This window comes from Pollachius pollachius (genome assembly GCF_949987615.1).
Source record: "Pollachius pollachius genome assembly, chromosome: 15".
Taxonomy (NCBI): domain Eukaryota; kingdom Metazoa; phylum Chordata; class Actinopteri; order Gadiformes; family Gadidae; genus Pollachius; species Pollachius pollachius.
In genome coordinates this window covers 5,991,457-6,012,578 of record NC_136948.1, presented here as the reverse complement: position 1 = coordinate 6,012,578, position 21,122 = coordinate 5,991,457, and the positions used below count along the sequence as shown (strand labels likewise).

Sequence of the window (21,122 nt, the reverse complement as noted above, 5' to 3'; positions counted from 1 at the left end):
AATTATCAGTTGGTAATGAGCTGTGGGTCATGTGATCAGGATGAGTATTTACTCATTAGTAATGTGTAATTATCAGTTGGTAATGAGCTGCGGGTCATGTGATCAGGATGAGTATTTACTCATTAGTAATGTGTAATTATCAGTTGTAATGAGCTGCGGGTCATGTGATCAGGATGAGTATTTACTCATTAGTAATGTGTAATTATCAGTTGGTAATGAGCTGCGGGTCATGTGATCAGGATGAGTATTTACTCATTAGTAATGTGTAATTATCAGTTGGTAATGAGCTGCGGGTCATGTGATCAGGATGAGTATTTACTCATTAGTAATGTGTAATTATCAGTTGGTAATGAGCTGCGGGTCATGTGATCAGGATGAGTATTTACTCATTAGTAATGTGTAATTATCAGTTGGTAATGAGCTGCGGGTCATGTGTTCAGGATGAGTATTTACTCATTAGTAATGTGTAATTATCAGTTGGTAATGAGCTGCGGGTCATGTGTTCAGGATGGCTCCTGAGGTGGCAGCGGTGGAGAAGAACGGCGGCTACAACCAGCTGTGTGACATCTGGGCCGTGGGCATCACCGCCATCGAGCTGGCGGAGCTACAGCCGCCCATGTTCGACCTCCACCCTATGAGGTACCCCCCCCCCCCCCCCCCAAGAGCTTCCTCAGCCCTTCCTCCTTTTGTATTTTGTTATGTTTCATAAGGTTCTTTGATTAGCGGCCCATTGTAATGTGTGTGTGTGTGTGTGTGTGTGTGTGTGTGTGTGTGTGTTGTGGGGACCAGGAAATATTGGAACTTTCTAGAGATGACGCTGGGAATAGATTCATGAAAAAATAAAAACGTACACTGTGAATGTTAGCTCAAGGGCACATTCTAATCAGTGGATTTAGAATGCAATGAATAATTATTTGCGACGTTTTTCAGTTGAATAAAACCTATGTACCATTTTCTTCTGCAGAGCCTTGTTCCTGATGTCAAAGAGCAGCTTCCAGCCCCCCAAGCTAAAAGACAAACCCAAATGGTGAGTCTTGGAAGGTCGAGTCTTCTGAAGACCTTTAAATATGTATCACCTTGTGCGCATGCGTTGTAAACCCTTCAAAATATTGTATACGTTGAACAATGCATAGTGTGATATCATTTTCTGTATGAAAGCGTCTATAAAATGGTTGTGACGGTTTCGGGATGTGATGGAAACCTGTACGTCAAGGCATTCATGGAGAGGAGAAGTCTCAGCAGAGTACGTCTTTCTGCCTTAAGCGGGAGGTGCTAAGTCGTCTGTACTGATAATAAACCGCAATTCAAAACCACTGAGGAACCACAGGGCTGAAGCTGTGCGTCTCCTGAGCAGCGCTAGCCCTGTAAACACTCGGGACATTTCGATGTAGTACTTCTGGGATTGAAACGGAACACCACAAAGTGTATTCGCCAAGCACGTTTTTAAAAAAACGGCGCTTGAAATGTGGAAACCGTGAGCCTTGTCCGAAGTTGTTGTCAAATCTAGCGGGGAATTTGGAATCTGTAACGCATCGGGGAATGTGTCTTTGGACTGTGTACCGCAGGAGGGAATGTCATCGGGAAAATACCTAAGAGGGCTCCAAAATGCAGAGCACGATGGAGTGGTGGGGGTTAAATGAGACGGTAGTGACTCTGAAGATCCTCTCTCTCTCCATCTCCAGGTCCTCGGCCTTCCACAACTTCGTCAAGCTGTCCCTCACCAAGAACCCCAAGAGGAGACCCACGGCGGAGAAACTTCTCTCGGTAACCCCTCCCACTACATCCTTTACTCCGGGGGTCAGGGGTCGAGGGCGCCTGACTCCCAGCAGAAGGGTCCTGAGTTCAAACCCAGATGTCCGCAGTCTTGTCTGTGGGCGCCCCCCCCCCCCAGCAAGCAACACTGGCTTCTCTGATCACTGCACCTATCAAGTGAGGTTATTCGCTGGCCTTGCCTTGGGCCCTGTGTTGGTTTTACCCAGCCAGTTTGCGCCAGGAAAAAGGTTTAGACGAGATGGACTCGGGTCCAAAGAAGACAGCGGCAAGGTGATGAGCACTGTCAATCCAGTGGTGTTTAGCTGTGTGTTTGTGTGTGCGTGTGTGTGTCTGTATGTGTGCGCGTGTGTGTGTGTCTGTGTGCAGCATTTGTTTGTGGGCCAGTCGGGGCTGAGCCGGCGTCTGGCGGTGGAGCTGCTGGACAAGATGAACAACCCTGACAACCACCAGCCCTTCAGCGAGGTGGACGACGATGACCCGGAGGTAACACCCCCTCCCGGGTCACACCCACCGCAGCCTGTTCAGACATGTTTTTTTCCCCGGAACATTTGGTCCCAATTTGTTCCCATGCTGGCCTGAAACACTCCTCGTAATGTCCCTGCTTTACACACAGACTCTGAGATATACAGAAACGCTGAGATATACAGACAGACACTTTGAGATGTACAGACAGACTTTAAGATATACAGACGCATGGACACACCTTTTTATGTCTACACATGTGGATGGCCTCCCATAGACATTATAGCTATAACTAGGTCTAAGTAGGCCGGTCTCAGCAGGCCGGCTGAGAGTCTGGCCTGCAAAGCATCATTGTATCAGCACAGCAAACTCTTTGTCTTCAGCATGGTGGATGAAGAGCAGTGCTCTGTAGGCCCGCCAGCAGCACCTCGCACACACACGCAGCTCTGGGAAGAAACATATTATATCGTCACTGACTTAATCCCTCGTGTTAAAGAGGAACAATGGCCTGGAGAACCCGAGGTCGTTCTACCTAAGAAATGGTCCAGTTCAAGGATAAATATTTAGTTCAAGTGTTGACTCGTGGTGAGTGTATTTTTAAAGGTTTACTTATTGAATTTCCTTGTTTAATCCCCCCCCTCTCCCTCTCTCTCTCCCCCCCCCCCAGCCCCTCTCTGCAGTGAGACACACCATCCGCTCCACCAACAAGCAGTCCAGGGGCGAACGCACACGCTCCGAGATCGTCTGTAAGTGAACAGCCATCCTCCCCAGTAAAGGTTTACTTTTTGAATTTCCTTGTTTAATCTCCCCCCCACACACACACACACACACACACACACACACACACACACACACACACACACACACACACACACACACACACACACACACACACACACACCTCTCAGACGGGCCCGCTGCCTCGGCGCTGCGGCCCGCAGAGTTCCGGGACCCAGCCCGAGTGAGCTGGCAGTCGTCCAGCCAGCCTCCACAGCGTGTGTGAGCCGTAGCAGGCTCCGGGGAGGGGGTCGGTAGAGGGGACTGGGAGGGTGGGAGAGGGCGTGTGAGTGTGTGTGCGTGGAGTGGGGGTGTGCGCAGTAGCACGCTCTGGGGAGGGATGTGATGGAGGGGAGGGAGGGTGTGTGGGAGAGGGGAAGAGAGAGAGAGTTTCTTGGTGTGTTTGTGTGTGCTGTAGCATGCTCTAGTGAGTGACAGGGAGGCGGTAAAGGGGGGAACGAGAGAGAGTGTCTTTGTGTGTGTGTGTGTGTGTGTGTGTGTGTTACATCACCACATGTCCCAACGGACCTCCGAGCAGCCCTACATGTTGCTGCTGCTGTCTGAGATTCTTTCAGCAGAAACCTCAAGTATTTGGCAAGCGGCTGCTTGCTGAAGGTTCCGGGAATATACAGATTGTTTACGCATTTCTTAATGGCTAAATGAACAATAAGATGTTGCCATCGGATGTACCCTTTCCCAAAGGTTGTGTGTTTGTGTCGTGTCTTCCTCTGCTGCTGCAGTGTGTTGTGTTGCACCGCGTGTTTTGTGTAGCAGGACCTATTTTAGGATCACATTTCTTTATAAACAAACTGAATGATGGAACAACAGTGGCTCCGGTAGCCTCTCCTCCACCCACAGAGGGTGTACCTGTGTGTGGTTAGCGCGTGCGTGTGGTTCTGCCGTGCTCGCGTGTCTGTGGTGTTGTCCTGTAGCGCACGTTGCGTGTGTTTGCCGTGAGTATTTGTGTGTTTTTTATCACCTCACTCTGATGCCTGACTTTCCTCACAACAAGCCTACAACGGAGCGGACCAGGACAGGCCGTGTGCACGTCCTAGCTTCCGTGATGAATTCAGGGCTGACCCAGGTCAGTGTAGTGCAGCTGTGTGTGTGTGTGTGTGCACGTGTGTGTGTGTGTGTGTGTGTGTGTGTGTGGTCCTGTTTGTGTTGACGCTCTGCGTCCGTGTAGTCCGTTCATCTCCCTACCAGCGATCGGAGACTAACCATCCCCTGACCCCTTCACTTAACTTTGGTGTGACCTTTGAACTTAGAAGAGCGTCATGAGCCTCGGGAGAGGCGGAGCTTTGAGTTTCAGTTGAACGCTCAACCTCACCCGCATCAGGTAGTGGAAGTTGTGAATACATGGGAGCTTGTGACGCTCCGCTGAACATGACTCACCAACCGGCCACGTTGACGAAACATCAGTGACGAAAGAGGCTAAAACGGAATACATCTTTGGCTGCGAGTTGAGCCGCTCATGAAGGTGCCTGGCTTCCCGCCTCTCGTCAAGCTTCGCTCCGGTTTGGTTGTGTTCACACCGGCCGCTGGGTCTGACAGGCGGTTTGACACGCCCATCACCCAACGGTTTGACAGGCCCATCACCTCCAGAACCGAACACCTGCCTTCGGTTTCCACTCCGTGTTAAGTCCCTTTCCAGCTCCAAACTCTTCTCCACGAGGAAACCCTTCTGGTTATCATCCCCTGGGAGTTTGCGTTTGTTTGTACCAACCAATTATCCTCTTATAAACATTAATCCTTCATTAAATCAATAATGGATAAACATGGCAGTTGGTTTCTGGCCGCGGTCCCTCCTCATACCCAGAGTAACGGCAGGGCCCTGTAACCCAGTGTGTGTGCTACCGCTACGCAGCTAATCCAGAAGCTAGGCTGCCGGGAGTTGTGCTGGGTGACGTGGTGGGCCCGGCTGCCCTCTGGTGCCTGTGGCGGCTCAGGGGGACGCCGTGCTAACAGAACCCTGGCTCTTGTCTCCCTACAGTCGACAAGGTCCAGTTCGAGCCCCCGCTTCTCAAGGAGACCGAAGCCCGCTCTGAAATGGTGATTATCAATCTGTTCAACATGTTTCACATATTATATTCTCACATTTGAATGAAATGAAATAAATGTGATTTATAGATGTCTGCTATTTGTCATCCACTTCTGTTATTGTCTTTCTATAATTCACTTTTCCTGAATCAAAGCATGTAATCGTTTCAGGATGACTTTATCATGTGTGTTGGCTCGTTGTCAATGCAAACAGTAAACTGATCGTGTGTGTGTGTGTGTGTGTGTGTGTGTGTGTGTGTGTGTGTTTCCACAGGATGTGAGTAAAGAGAACGACTTCCCTTCGCCCTGGAGTCCCTTCGCCGAAGGAGGAATAACGGCCAGGTAACGCATGCAAACGGTTGCCATGGATCCACTTCCCCCCCCCACTGTCTCTTCTTTATTGTTGTCGTTACCTGGCTGTCCTGCAGGATGTTTTTTGGGGGGGGGGGGGGGCTGCTGTTTCTCATGCCTGGAATACTGTACATTTCCTGTCCGAGCGGACCACCAAACGTCAGCTATACTTTGTCTGGGGAACTGTGGTCTGGATGAATGAGGGGTTGTACTCAGAGAAAAAGGCAAGCTTTTATTGGTGGAGACGATCCCAGACCTTGTATTATCTTATCCGTTTCAGTTTAATTCCCTGACGCGTTCACCTGTCCCCCTGTCCCCTGGTTTGTACATGTTGACATGTGTCTCTAATGTATGCACTCGTCCTCACCGGTCTGCATGCTTTGACTCTGCACTTCTTTTTGTTTGCTTTTTTCCCCCCAATTCTCTGTTCTCGACCGCCCCACTATCTTTCGCTCTCTTTCTCTCCCTCCCTCCCTCCCTCCCTCCTCTCTGTGGCTCTCTCCCCCTGCTTTCTATTTTGCTCCCTCTCACTTTCTGTCTGTTGCAATTTCTCTCCCTCTCTCCCCCTGTAACTATCTCCTCTCTGTCTCTCTCTGTCTCCATATCTGCCTCTGTTTCTGTCTCCGTCTCTTCCGCTCTTTCTCTCTCTCTCTGTCTTTCTCTCTGTCTCGCTCTCTTTGTCTCTCTCTCTGTATCTCTCTGCGTCTCAAGGAGCCTACTCCAAAGTGTTGAGGACGAGTTGTTCCAACGGTAACTCCTGACTAACAGTCCACCCCCCCCCCCCCCCCCCGCTCCTCCCCCCTCCATATCCATCTTCTGGCTGTGTGTGTGTGTGGCGTTGGCAGTGGTGATGGTGCTGGTGGAGGTTATGGTGGAGGACTCTTGTTTGCAGTGAACCCCCCCCCCCCCCCCCCCCCCCCCCCCCTCACCGGCTGCTGTGCCCATATCACCCCCTCCCTGGCAATCATTCATCCGACCATCTGTGGTGTCATGTAGCCGTAGACGCTAGCAGCTACGCTTAGCACTTCATTTCCAACACAGGCTTATTGGCAGGAGATGGGGGCAGAATAGTCTGATTTAGAGTATGGTGCTATGGATCCGTACTGGGCTGCGGTTGGTCTGTATTAAAGGGGAACGCTAAGGCTCTGCGCTGGCCCCATGCGTGTGCGCTGAAAACGTCCAGCGATATCAACTGTTTCTGCATACAATTTTGCAGAGTTGACTTCTCCTTAAATTCGTTGCTGTAAACCTGAGTTACAACCTAATTCTTTCACTTGTGCCTGTTCTCGTTTAGCTGTCCCATGGATCCATAGCACCATCCCTCCATGTTCACATGCTAGCCTCACTGCATCTTTAGCAGTAGTGCTACGCTACCATCGATCACACCGAACATAGCCAACGCTAATGTTCAGTTGAACTGTAAGGGCTGTCGTGCTCAGCTAGCTTGGTGTATGGGGTTTGTTGCATGACGGTCAGCGCACTGCTAACGTAGCGTATCAACACATCAAAGCTGTAACCTGCTACGGTTGCCAATGCTAGGTGTGTTTTAGCGCTCCCACAAAGAAAGCATGCGCTGTCCTAATGAGCATGTATGAATCACATCTGCTTGGGATACAAATTGGTTATCAACATGGATCATAATCGATCGCATTAATTTTGGTAATCAACAGATGATGATTCGATGATGGATTAAATCAGTGAAGCACTTGCTCTTTCCAAATTTGTTTTGAGACTTCCTTAAAAATGTCCTATTTTTGTGTAGTGAGACCATGTTTAAGGATATTGCAAATGCTTACTATAGCTATTCACAAAGACTTAGAAGGAGGAATCCAGAGTTATCTTTTACATGAAGAAAGAATCGTTATTTTTCAAAAATGTTTTTGTAGTTACCAACTCCAGCAGTGTGTGTACAGAGCAACTGTAGGCTGAAAACAGTCAACAAAGTGACAATATGGTGGCCGTTTACATCAACAACCTTCTATATGTGTAGTGAGTAGTATACAGTGATGCTAGATTGATGTTGTACATCTGTGTTAGAATACCAAACACATCTAAAACCAATGGCCGTCCAGATCTCCTTCTCTCCAACATCAACCCTCTCCTCTTCCTTTCTGGGGAATCTGTTCCTCGTGAACATCCAGTCACCTTCATTGGTCTCTGTCTGGCATGCCCTTGCCCTCAATGGTTCTCTGTCCTAACTCCCTCTCCCCCCGTCTCCCCTCTACCTTCCTCAGGGGACACATCGCCCACCTGGAAAACGCCTTCGAAGACGTGGAGCTGTAGGTGTTTTTTCGCTCATTTTCCTCAGAGTTCCTTTAATGCTACCGATGTGGTTGCTGTACATAGCTAAGGTTATGAGTAATCTGAATTCATGCTAATCTCACTCCTCAGGTCCACCCTTAAACCTGGAGTACCGCCCCCTCTACCGCCGAAGGTAAGAGCCAAATAAATACAAGATCCAGACAAAGAAACGTGTTAAATCTGCATTGCCGTTCATGGTTGCAAGCTAACGTTGGCTTATTTACCGTTTACCTAGTTTACCTTAGCTAGCAGCATAAAGACTGTAGTTTGCCTTAGCCAGTGGCATAAAGATGGTAGTTAACTTTCGCTTGCGACATACAGACGGTAGTTTACCTTAGCTAGAGGCATAAAGACGGTAGCTAACATTGCCTAGCTTAATGAAATATTGGCTAAAGTTACCTAGCTTACCGAGACGAAAAGCTAACGGAATCTAGATTTCCGAGGCGGTAGCTAATGTTAGCCAGCCAACTGTGACAGGTGCTAACGTCAACTAGCTTTTCATGTCGGTAGCCAATATTGGCCAGCTTAACGTTGGCGGTGCGTCCTATAACTGCTTCCACACCCGTCTTCTTCTCAGCCGCGGCTGCACAGCGGCTCTGAGGACCTGGGCGTGACGGACGAGCGCTGTGTCACCGTGCGGCGGTTCCCCAACACCGACAACGGCGGGCCGGGCCAGGCGGCACGCCGCCAGAGCATCCCGGGGGAGGGCGGCAAGGCACAGAACGCCGCCCCTGACTTCCTGTCGGTGAGCGTCAGCAGTCCCGGCCTGCTGTCCCAGACGTCGGACCCCGGTGAGTCCCTGTCAATCACGCAGCTCGGCCAATCAGACGCGAGTCAGATGTGAAGCCAATGTTTTGTTGGTCTTTTTGTTTGCCGCTTGATTTTTTTTTTTGTCTGATTACTTCGGAAGTTTGGGACTGCCCACTGTGCCGTTTCACGTTGTCTTTACGTTTGTTGGTCTTCAGCAAACTAAGTGTGTCTAAATCTGCATATGTGTTGTTTGTCTTTCCAAGCTCTCAGTAAACATGAGTTTAAAGGTAAGGTTGAGCTTTCTGTCTCTGGGTTTGATGTGTCGTTGTTAGGTGCTTCCGAGAGTCCTGCATGTGGTAAATCTGCCGCCTGCAATCCTTATATAAATATATATACTTTTTAATTTATTTTAGAAAACTCTTTAAGTTTTTTTTGTTTTCCGACATCCAGTAATGCAGATGTTGGAAGTGGCCCTGGAATCATACAATGTTGGGAACCCCTGCTGTGGGCTTTCTGGTGGGCCGTATCACCTGTCACTCATCTCCTCTCCGTCTTCCCCGCAGAGGACTCTGACGACAGCGGGAATGGAGACGGCTCCAGAACCACGGCCAACCGACCCGGCCGGAAGGAGAAGAAGGAATTCCCGGTACGTTCCCGACCCTCCTCCAGGCGAGCGGCCCCCGGTCCAGACAGACGTTATCCTCGTCTCCCCCTGATTGTCAGGCTCGATGACAGCGTAATCTCGTGGTCCGCAGCGGTCTGTGGTATCCGGCCCTCCTTCCTGAACCTCTGGCCGTTGAGTTGTTTTTGTTTGCTATTCCGGGTGCGGGCGGCGACGGCTCAGCCCTAGATACACGACTTCACGGTACAGTGACAGCGTGAGCGTCCTCTTTAAGGGGGAAACAGTGTGTGAAACGGCCCCTCTGTTTCCACATAGTTTGTGGTCGGAGTCCTTCTTAGAGGCCACTCCTGGCACGGTCATGTCCCCGGGAAGGCTTGTGGTGCGGCGGTGTTTACGTCCCTCTCTCCTCACTGTGGTTCCTCTGTGTCCCCTCAGAAACCAGCCATCAACGGCCTGCCACCCACGCCTAAAGTCCTGGTGAGTTCTCCTTTCCTCCTTCCATTTATTTACCACCTTGACGCAATAGTGAAGCTTGTTTGCTCGGGGGGGCGGGGGGCGGAGGCGGGGGTGTTGTGTGGGTGTTAACGGGGCAGATGCCATCGCGGTCAGGGTGCTTTCGACTCTCGGACGAAAAGGCACCCAGGTCCGCAGCCGTACCTTTTTGAGGCATCCTTCAGAAAGATGCTACTGACCTCTACTTGCTCCTGTGCTCCTGAATGACACTTTGCTGTGAGGGGCTTTGGTTCAAATGACTGTAAAGTAAACGGACTGAGACCCTCCCTGAAGGAGGGGGGTTCAACTCTGTCTGAACCGAGGTCCCGCGTTCCACGGTCCACGTCGGTTTTGGCCGGGCTCTCTGTGGTCGAACTCGCAACGTGCTCACGTCCGGGCTGGCGCGCGGCCTGGATGTGAGCGCACCGAGGTCCCGCGTTCCACGGTCCACGTCGGTTTTGGCCGGGCTCTCTGTGGTCGAACTCGCAACGTGCTCACGTCCGGGCTGGCGCGCGGCCTGGATGTGAGCGCATCATGGGACCGACCGCGATGCTCTCTGGCAGATCCCTGACTCTGGTTGGTCTTGGGGTTGGGTTGCAGATGGGGGCGTGCTTCTCCAAGGTGTTTGACGGTTGCCCGCTGAAGATCAACTGCGCCACGTCATGGATTCACCCCGACACGAAAGGTACCCTCACTTATTCACTCAACGCCGTGGTCTTTCTGCACACTTGACCACCGGAGCATCGCAGCGACTAAATACTGCTTCACTCACTCACATTCTGTTGCATCCCACCCTAATGGTAGGACAATACCTGCATGGGTGGTTTAAGGAGCTGTCCTAGCACATTTTTATTCCATTAACTGACGTTCATGTACATTACCTCCTAAAAACGGCTAGTCAAATATTCAACTAGCAAAGAGGATCTGTCCCCAAACTTTAGGTTAGTGGTTGACATTTATGATGACATGACATGGTTCGTCGCTTTTATGCGAAGTGTCTCGCAAGCATACACATCTCCATAACCACACACCAAGCACACAATCACACAGTCATTCAAAGACAAACACAGTCAAACACATTCAGACACGTACACACAGACATGTACACACAGACATGTACACACAGACACGTACACACACACACACACACACACACAGAGAGACAGAGAGAGAAACAGACAGACAGACACAAGTAATTCAATGTTCAAGTGAAATTATCATGGATTTTTATTCAAACGTTTTGTCGTCTACCAGACCAGTACCTGATCTTTGGGACTGAGATTGGCATCTACACTCTGAACCTGAACGAGCTACATGAAGCCACCATGGAACAGGTAAGACCACAGAAGCTTATTGGCAGCTAGTTTGGATCCTTGTTAGAATGATTGATTGAAATCCACAGTATGACGCTGTAAAGTTTGACCCAATACAACCACAGAACACATTGTGCTCTCGTCTCCTGTGAGGATTCTACCTTTGATAGATTTGTAAAAGGTGCGTGTGAATACAAACATGCAGAATATTACCCATCGAAGCCCTCTGGACTAAACCATTGGCAGACCTTTTGAGAACGATTCATCCAACTCTGTTCTAGTCTCTGGCCTCGCTTTGTGTCAATTTCAAGAGAGTTATGCTAACCTAACCTAGTTATGCTCGGTATTTTCAGTTCATGCTCTCATCTCTCAGAGGGATACCTGGACCATTTATATAAAGGCATTTCAAACCAACCACAATGTGATCGACGGTACTTTGTCGTACCTCAGCATACTGTGTGTTGACCTTTGCTATTGTCCACCCCAGCTGTTTCCCAGGAAGTGCACATGGCTCTACATCATCAACAACAACCTGATGTCTCTGTCTGGTAAGGGACTCCACCTGCCGCTCCGTCCGCTGTTCCACCAGCTCCTCCTCCTCCATAGCTTCTCCACCCTGCTGGGCCTGTTTCTCATCAGCAGCTGTTTTTAGACTCTGTGTTTAGACTCTACCCCTTCTCTGTCTGACCCTCATGTCATCCAAGAGAGAATGATGTGTGTTTTACAAAATATAGATGGAAAGCTTTGTACTGTGTACAGAAACTATAGCTCTATGCAGAAACTATCTCTCTACTGAAGACACAAGATCTATCTCTATACAGAAAATATATCTCTACTGAATACAGAAGATGTATCTCTATACAGAAAATATATATCTGCAGAAGATATAGCTCTATAGCGAAAATGTATCCACTGAATACAGAAGATGTATCTCTACACAGAAAATATATATCTGCCGAAGATATATCTTGCGGAAAATATATATCTGCAGAATGTAAAAGATATATCTCTACGTTATACATATTAACGTATCTGTATAAAGAATGCAGTATTTGGTGTAGTGTGTATTTGGGACGGCAGTGGCAGTGACACCCTTCCCGTTGGTAACATGTTGAATCTTAGTAGTCTTTGCTGTTGGTGGACAACCAAAGAAAGGATGAAACAGGATTACGGTCTGTCCTGACCTGAACACCTGTGGGTGGGCAGGTGACCCTTCAGAGTAGGGGGTTACCTGGGGGGGTGCAGGATTTATATCTTTTACTTTATACTCTTCGCTGTTAACTTATCAGCACTGAGTCCCTCCAGTTCTCTCACCCTCTCCTCTGTTTCCTCCTCTCCCCCTGGACTCTGTCCTCCTCTGGCGCTGCTCTGCTGCCCCTCTACTAACTGGCTTCATCAGAAGGTAACCCACACGCTTCAACATCCATCGCTGCAAACCCCTGTTTCTGGTAGTCCCTGGTCACATCTAACTCACCTCACGCTGCTAGTTATCTCGTTATCAAGGGACAGGTTAGTGTAGTGGTTAGGGGGGGTTGACTCCTAAATAGGACATCCTTCATAATGGTACAGCATAGCTCAAGGTGTGTCCTGGATTCTGGGGAACACAGGCGTTTAATAATGGCCAGACATGGAGAAATCCACCCTCAACAACAGCACCATCTGTGGTTGAACACTGGGTAGTGCAATTGATCTTCCTATACCTGCAATCAGATGGTCTGCAACACGGCTTAGGACTCCTGTTAAGCTTTTAGTGTTTCATGATATGAATTGCAGTGTCACATTAAAGGATGGAGTAAGCTTTAAGTCTGTCATAATAGTTAGCTTTAGGTTATACGTTTTAGGTTAGACATGGTATAGTGTAAGTAAAGTTTTAGTATAAAAATGGTGTGGGCGTCATTCTAGGTTATTTTACTATGCATGTTTTTGATTTTATATGATTTACATTTAGTTCCCGAGCCACTTTGTAGCCTTTCAAACAGACCAGTGATAATGTGAATCAGACCAAGGTACCTGCCTCAAAGGGGGACACCTGAGCATCCCTGGATGCCAGCTTGACGCGCTTTCCCCCCCTCCTCTCCCTCCTCCAGGGAAAACCTTCCAGCTGTACTCCCACAACCTCATCGGCCTGTTCGAGCAGCTCAAGAAGCCCGGCCTGGCCGCGCAGTTCCAGACCCACCGCTTCCCCGACCGCATCCTGCCCAGGTGAGACACAACCTGGGGTCCCTGGTCCCGACCCCCTGAGCAGAGCCCCTGGTCCCGACCCCCTGCTGGTGCCCCGGGTCCGGACCCCCAGAGCCAGGACTCTCTGGTCATAGCCATGCCTTAGACCAGGGGGTTTCATTCATGGACTGGTGGGGGTAGCTGATGGTGGAGGATGCTGGTGGTAGTGCAGTGGGATGGTAAGATTCTGGGTTCAGACCTGATGTCTGCAGACTACCTAGAGGACTTCCTAAGCAGAAGGCCCCTAACCCGCCTCTAAAACAATTCAACGTAAAGCGCTCCGGATCTCAGTATCATCTCAACGACGGTCCAGTAAACAGTTAGTATACCGGGCTGACAAACGGCCTCTTGATAACCATGTAATACGGAGAGAGTGGTTATATAACGGGCTGTCGCGTTGTGACAAAGGGATGCTCTGAGGGGAGGCTGCGTTACAGTGGGAACCCACCGAGCTCGTATTCACAGCCACTGGTCTGACTTCAGCAGACCGTCGGGAGAAAAACGTTTATTGTTTAGCGCTACATGCTCAGCCTGTTAAGTTGGGAAATTAGATCCAGAAGGGCCGTCCACACAGTCCCACCTGTCAACACCGCGCGCACGCACACACACATACACACACACACACACACACACAGACTCGCACACGGAAGCACAAAGACACACACGCACAAAGACACACAGACACATGCACGGATACGCACACACACACACACGCACACTGACCCACTTCCTCCGTCCCCATTGGACCGTAGTCACAGGTCAACTGTTTTCCCTCCACAGGAGGTTCGCCTTGACGACCAAGATCCCGGACACAAAGGGTTGTCACAAGTGCTGCATCGGTGAGCTCTCTCTCTCTCTCTCTGTCTGTCTCTACCTCTCTCTGTCTGTCTCCCTCTCTGTCTGTCTCTCTCTGTGTGTCTCGGTCTCTCCTTTTCTCTCTGTCTCTCTCTCCTTTTCTCTGTCTGTCTGTCTGTCTCTGGGTCTTGTCTGTCTCTCTGTCTCCCCGTGTCTGTCTCTCTGTCTCCCTGTGTGTGTCTCTGGCCCCCCCAGCGTTGTGTAAGTGCTCAGCGGTCTACTCTGAGTCTGGGTCAACAGCACGTGGTCTGCTCTCTTAGTGAGCCTAAGTCCCAGCTAAGCTGAACCAACTCTGGCCCTCCTCTCCCACGCACCTCGGACGTCTTCCCCTGTTCTGCGACAACGCTGAGGAGACTGGTTAGGGAGGGATGGAAAAATCAATACTCAGAATGTCCTGCCGCGTGTTAGCATAGATTCTGATAGTTGAGTACACATGGTTTGTGGCAGTATTACATGTCAAGATCACGTGGTCTCAAAACCCTTTGACCTAAAACATATTGCAATGCATCATATAAAATGATCTAAGGCCATATATTTTTATTGCATATCTTTTGATGCAAATCTTATCGCCAGATACTTGCCTATAACCCCTAAAACTGGGTGACTTGCTTCAAATATCTACAATGCTACTACTAATACTACTACTACTACTACCGTTGTTATTCTGCTCCTGGCACTGGAGCGTTAGCAACCGTAGCTTCTCATAGGATCTCATTGCTAAGTGATGGGAAGTGAATGGAGTTCAATTAGCCCGCTGTATGACTGGAGCTAACACGGTGCTAAAGTGAGTTTCTGAGAGGTCCTGGACATTTTCCAGAAATGTGTGTGTGGCTTATTCGCCCTCACAGGAGACTCCTATTGCTCCGTATAGTTTGAAATATTGTTATTTTTGGGGGGCAGATGCCCCTGGGCCAAACTGCGGTAGTGTATGAACCAACATGTATGATATGAGTGGAGGACACGATGATAATGTCATTTAAGCCTTTTGACCTTTAACCCCACTAGTAAACAACTGTGGTGTGGACACGCTCGTTTGACGCCCAGTCCGGAAGACAAAGAGTATGAGTCAACTTACCTGTCAATCAAACAAGTTCAGATTCTGATGGGGAACAGCCAGTCTGGGATGAACAGTCCTTTTCCGCTGGAATCCCCCATGGGGTGCGGAGATCTGTACCGTAGGGTGAAACCGTGTTGATGACTGCTTAACCAGGATCTCCTTCTTCACTCTGACTCCTAATTACACTGTGTGTGTGTGTGTGTGTGTGTGTGTGTGTGTGTGTGTGTGTGTGTGTGTGTGTGTGTGTGTGTGTGTGTGTGTGTGTGTGTGTGTGTGCAGTGAGGAACCCCTACACCGGCCACAAGTACCTGTGCGGAGCGCTGCAGTCGGGGATCGTGCTGCTGCAGTGGTACGAGCCCATGCAGAGGTTCATGCTGATCAAGGTCAGTAGGTCAAAGGTCAACACTTCTCATTCACATTTAGGGCACGTAGCGGACGCTTTTATCTAAAGCGACTTGCAACTGCTCATAGACACATTCACACACCGACGGCGGTGTGTACCACGCAAGGCGACAGGCGGTTTGTCCGGAGAAGTTAGGGTGTGGTGTGTTGCTCAGGGGCACATGACACTCACGCTAGGAGGAGCTTGGGATCGAACTAGCAACCTCCCAGTTACGAGTTAACCTGTACTACCTCCTGAGCTAGGCCAAACCCACTCCTCCCCTGACCGGTACCTTCAGGTACATCCTTGTGCTAGTCACTGGTTTCACGCAGTGGTCCAGAGAGACGGAGCACACCAATCTCTGGGAGTTTCTGAACTGGGAGAGCATGTTCCATTCAGAGCCCTGATCAGCCATGTGGGCTGACTGCATTAGCATACGTCTGGTGAACTTAAAGCCTGAATCGGGGATTCAAACCTGCTTAAGACACAAAGCACTCTCTGGTTGAGGGGATGGGAGCCTTGGAGGACCTAAATCCTATCTGTTCAGTGACGCAGAACGTCTCGTCCACGGTATCATTTATGGTGCGGTTTTGGCGACCGTACCACCCACCCAGTGCCTTCCACGACATGGGACTAGGCTTTAGTATGCTGGCGTCTCATTGGTTACATTTATTGTGCTCTGTCATTTAATAAATCCTTTCCATATGGTGCGGGGCGGTTTCCCCTGCGACGTGGCTGAACGTCTGCCACTAAAGCAACAGATCCTGAATCTGGCTCTGCACATTTCCGATTTTTCCATTTTCAGTTGAATTTTATTTCAGTGGAATGTTAATAAGAACAGCGGCACCAGGAAATACTCCTCTCCTCATTTTCCCCCACTACTACATAAATCATATTCCCGATCCTAATAATCATGAAGGATTTTCCCCCTTGCTGTCGGCCCTTAATACCACAGCACCGCTAAATCAAGCGGAGAACCATCAACTTTCTGTTAACGGGTTTCGGGAACGCCGATGGCTTTCCAATGTTCCGAGCGTAGCGGTCGGTGTCTCGGTGTAAGCAACATTTCACATCGCAAACGTTTTCGATAAAAGTTGTACATTCTGTTTGTTCGGTGTTGTGGTTTTACTCCGTGCCGCGCCGTCCTCTTTGCTCAGTCACGCTTGAGAAATAGGGTTTGAATCGTAACGTGTTTAACTTATAAAACTGATCAATAGAAGCTCAATAATTAAACATACCCATTGCACTGTACTTAATGATCTGCTGACATGCTTGTCCTGTCGTGTAGCAGACAGAAGTTTAACTATTTTTCCTCCGAACACATGTCATTGTTATTGTGAATCTACGAGCCACTTTCTGTCTGTACTTTGAAATATCTTAGCTATGGCTTAGCTTGGCTAGCAACTGTACGTGCTAACGGTGTGTCGCATGTAAGCATGTACGTTGTATTTTGTTGCCTAGCGACGAGCTAGGTAACAAAGGTAATGCTTCCCTGAATCTGACTTAACCCTGCCAACCCCTTCTCTGTCTCTCTCTCTCTCTCTCTCTCTCTCCCCCCCCCCCCCCCCCCCCCCCCCCCCCACACACACACACACACACACACACACACACACACACACACACACACACACACACACAGCACTTTGACTTCCCGCTGCCCAGCCCCTTGAAGGTGTTTGAGATGCTGGTGGTCCCGGAGCAGGAGTACCCCATGGTGTGCGTGGCCGTCAGCCAGGGCAGCGAGCCTGGCCAGGTGGTCCGCTTCGAGACCATCAACCTCAACTCCTGCTCCTCCTGGTTCACGGAGATGGGGGGGGCCAGCAGCCAGCGTGAGAACCACAAGTGCACACACACACACACACACAAACACACACACCTCTGAAGGCGGGGAGCAGAGCTAGATGAAGGAGGGCCACCGTTGGTCCATCAAAGCTCATGAACTTTGATGGATGGATGAACAGACTGATGATGGGTGGATGAACAGGAGTGAACAAAGTTCTTCACCAGTGGGAACGAGATGTATTTTAATACAGATGGTGATGAGACGGAAACATAAGTAAAGCAGCCTTATAGATCCAGACCAGATGGTTTATGTACCTGAACGGTGGATTTAGTCAGAGGGCTGGATTGGGATTTCAATCAGTCCTGACTTCCTGTTCTTCCGTCCTCTTGCAGCCAATCAGCAGGTGGATGCCATCCATGTGACCCAGCTGGAGCGGGACACGGTGCTGGTGTGTTTGGACAGTAAGTACCGTCTGAACCCGCAGGGAGATACTCTCGGGTGCTCTTACCTCACAAAAACACTAAAAGTGGGCCAACGTCCATCCCTTATGATTCCTCCCACACCAATGTTCGGTATTCAACTCTAATCAAATTTTGATCGTGATTTTTGAATCAAACGATATCCAAACTAATATAATCGAGTTGATATATATATTTTTTTATATATATATTTTGTTTTTTCATTAAATGTTTTATAGAAATAAAAAAAAGAAAACAGCTGGATACATATTTGTACATTCTTTTCTATTTGAACATTTTCTATTTTTTTAGGGGATCAAAAAGTTTCTTGATGATTTTTCCCCGTAATCAGGCAGCCCTAGTTCAAACCAGTGTATTTATACTCAACCTGCTTCCATGAGTGGGGAATGGATGAGCTGGCTGTAAATCAAATACACTGCAAGTCTCGTGGGATCAAAGCAAAACTTCCGAATGTTAATGGTATGTTGGGTTTACTTCTCAGAAAACCTGAAGATTGTCAACCTCCAGGGCAGACTCAAGTCCAACAAGAAGCTGGCGTCCGAGCTCAGCTTTGAGTTCTGCATCGGATCCGTTGGTAAGTGTGTTGACACACCAGGCCCCACCCAACACATGAACTATGACACCCTTACTTTATAGAAACAAGAGCCATGTTTATCTATAAAGCATAATTTGTGTTGGCACATGATCAAATGTTTTGATAAACGATTTCACTTTCGACGTCAAACGTCTTTTAGCCTAAAGTCAATCGGTGTGACCTGTGGTTGATTGCTTTGGTCTGACGTCGTCCTCCTGTCACAGTGTGCCTCCAGGACAGTGTCCTGGCCTTCTGGAAGCACGGCATGCAGGGGAAAAGCTTCAAGTCCAATGAGGTAGGCATCTCTAACTACCACACCCCCATCACCCCCTGCAGGACACCCGATCGATCATCACTTCAGCAAACTAGGCGTGTGTAGTGAAACGGGAATTAACTAAAACACAGCTGCTAGTCGCCCTTCTCAAAGGTGTCTTGACCTCGACTGCCACTCCCTTCACGGTCTGCTTTTATCCGCCGCCGCGCCGAACAACACAACAAGCCAGGGCCACCGTCTGCTGTTCAGACGTCTCCACGGCGACCGTGTTCGTTAGGGGGGAGACCAAATCAACCAACGCATTCCGAGCTCTGTTCTAAGCCTCCCACCGCCCCTGAGAATCAATATTGACGCTGTGGCGTTGACGGCCATTGTGTTGGAGGCTCCAGGGGCCACGCCCCCCCCCCCCCTGGAGACCACAGGCCACGCCCCCGGGTACCACAGGCCACGCCCCCAACGGTACCACAGGCCAAGCCCCCCTGAGACCCGTGGAGACTGCCCGAGCGAGGTCTCCCGTCACCTCGCTGTGGGCCGCCATGTCGGCATGTTTGTTCGACACGCCGCTTATCGCCCGGCCCCATGTCAACATGGACTCTGAGTGGCAGCTGTTTACACGCACGGTCGTCGGAGAGCCCCAGGGAGCCCATGGGGGGGGGGGGGGGGGGGAAGTTGGTGTACGGTGGTATCCAGTGGTATCCAGACAAAGTATCCTTTGTGCGGGCCACAGGTAATGAACTGGCCTTCCCTGGGGTTGTGGTGTTCACCTGATCCTGAGGGCAGTACCCCGCTCTATAGACGCCGGGGGGGGCTGCTAATGAAAGCAGATCCGCCCTCGGTGGGGGTGGGTGTCGTGGTATCTTGTCATCTGGTGGGAGACCAGTTCAGGCGATACTAAAGGGGCCGCTGGCCGGCCCACCGTGGCGGATACCCTGGGGGGGGGGGGAGGGATAGCGGGGGATGGGCAGGGGGGGGGTGGGTGTTTTGAAATGTCACTGGTCATGCAAAATTCATGATCAATCATAAACAGTTGCGCGCGTCACAGAAGGGCACCCCTCTAAATAATTCACCGCCTTGTTATGAGCCTTTTCAAAAGCGACGGCCTTGAAGGGCATAGGGGGGGGTGGAGGTGGTGCAGGGCAGATCAAAAGGCTTGTTGATCCGTGTACGACCGGCCAGGTGAGCCGGTGAACACCCCGAGTCATGTTCTGATCGGGGCTTAAACAGATCATATCTGTGGGGACAAGGACCAACGCCCTGCAGTCAGCTGTCGCGCTCTCACCTGTCTGTCTCTCCTGTCTGTCTCACCGGCCTCTCTCCAGTCTGTCTCTCACCTGGTGAGGGACAGGTGAGAGAGTCACCGGTCTGTTGATGCCTGTCTAACTCACCTGTCGTATTCACCTGTATCTCACCCTGTATGCCTGACTCACCTGTCCACCTGTCTGAACCTCTCTCTGTGTACACCTGTCCTTCTCACTTGCTGAAAGGCTCCCTTCTGTTGACACCTGTCTATCTCACCTGCAGTACTCACCTGTATCTCACCTGTATGCCTGTCTCATCTGTCTGAACACCTGCGTGTCTGACCCTAATTTTGACACCTGCCTGTGTCTGATGTGTCTCGCCTGTCTTCTCTCTTATCTGTCAACACCTGCCTGCCTCACCTGTCCATCTCACCTGCCTGCGGACACCCAGGCTGCTGCTCAGGTGCGTGTGTGTGTGTCTGTGAGTGTGTGCGCGTCTGTGTGTGTGGCAGTGTTTCCGCTAGAAAGAATTTGTGCCGGTCATGTGACCTGGAAGGTTTCATTTTAACGTTTTTAGATCGGGCCCAGAAAATCAAGCCCGACCTGGCCCGAGCCCGTGCACGTTCTGTCCGAGCCCGTGCACGTTCTGTCCGAGCCCGTGCACATTCTGTCCGAGCCCGGCCCGGCCCGACACATGAACTGTAATTATGAGCCCAAGCCCGATTTCAACCGACATTTTTTTTAATACATGTGTAACATTGTACACATTTGTTACTTAGGCCTACTCTGCTAAATATATATGTATGGAATAATGTATAGTCATTATCGAAAATAAGGGCTTTCTTTCGATAATGACGGCGACGTTCTAAACATTATCCCGCTTATTACACAGCTATGACTTGGCTACTTGCCAAAACGAAAAAATAACTTCACACGGTGTGTCTTTTTACAATTTATTTGTTACCAGCATTCGTAGTGTTGATCAGCAGTGAAATAGTCTGCCAAAGACGTTGACGTCGCTTAGCAACCAAAGACGCTGGGGTTGACAAGTTAACGGACTACTACCCATGCAAGTGAACAGAGCATTCCACGGCATTGAGAAGACCCGTGTAATAAAGGCCTATACTATTTCTGTTTATGGCATAGATTTCTCCTCAGATTAGGCCAATAAAGCAATGATAAAAAAAACCACAAACACTCGATCAAAGGCCCGGCCCGACCCGGCTTGAGGATAGTGGTGGGAAATATCGGGTCAATCAAAACCCTCATTGTTTTACATGAATTGGCTAAGCAAATGACCACTGTAGCATATTTAAACACAATTCAAATTGTGCAGAGAGAATTATTTCCATTGGTCATTCTGACCGGAGACATTTAGA

The 21,122-nt window shown here is 49.7% G+C and overlaps 1 protein-coding gene across 6 annotated transcripts in view; it reads left to right on the top strand.

The window, feature by feature from the left end:
- map4k5 (mitogen-activated protein kinase kinase kinase kinase 5) overlaps window positions 1-21,122 on the top strand; it is a 44,773-nt gene that overhangs the window by 18,151 nt on the left and 5,500 nt on the right. For 2 of the 6 annotated variants that reach the window (XM_079752363.1, XM_079752365.1), the window contains exons 10-33: window positions 508-639; window positions 965-1,027; window positions 1,683-1,764; window positions 2,140-2,256; window positions 2,903-2,981; window positions 5,006-5,064; window positions 5,327-5,394; window positions 6,115-6,153; window positions 7,638-7,682; window positions 7,795-7,837; window positions 8,282-8,495; window positions 9,018-9,100; window positions 9,512-9,553; window positions 10,169-10,253; window positions 10,823-10,902; window positions 11,369-11,429; window positions 12,969-13,083; window positions 13,882-13,940; window positions 15,293-15,396; window positions 17,035-17,224; window positions 17,571-17,639; window positions 18,139-18,231; window positions 18,456-18,526; window positions 20,195-20,206. In XM_079752363.1, coding sequence (XP_079608489.1) covers window positions 508-639; window positions 965-1,027; window positions 1,683-1,764; window positions 2,140-2,256; window positions 2,903-2,981; window positions 5,006-5,064; window positions 5,327-5,394; window positions 6,115-6,153; window positions 7,638-7,682; window positions 7,795-7,837; window positions 8,282-8,495; window positions 9,018-9,100; window positions 9,512-9,553; window positions 10,169-10,253; window positions 10,823-10,902; window positions 11,369-11,429; window positions 12,969-13,083; window positions 13,882-13,940; window positions 15,293-15,396; window positions 17,035-17,224; window positions 17,571-17,639; window positions 18,139-18,231; window positions 18,456-18,526; window positions 20,195-20,206 — 2,005 coding nt within the window. The remainder of the gene's footprint in view (window positions 1-507; window positions 640-964; window positions 1,028-1,682; window positions 1,765-2,139; window positions 2,257-2,902; window positions 2,982-5,005; window positions 5,065-5,326; window positions 5,395-6,114; window positions 6,154-7,637; window positions 7,683-7,794; window positions 7,838-8,281; window positions 8,496-9,017; window positions 9,101-9,511; window positions 9,554-10,168; window positions 10,254-10,822; window positions 10,903-11,368; window positions 11,430-12,968; window positions 13,084-13,881; window positions 13,941-15,292; window positions 15,397-17,034; window positions 17,225-17,570; window positions 17,640-18,138; window positions 18,232-18,455; window positions 18,527-20,194; window positions 20,207-21,122) is intronic. The other 4 variants (XM_079752364.1, XM_079752366.1, XM_079752367.1 and 1 more) reach the window with 3 other exon arrangements.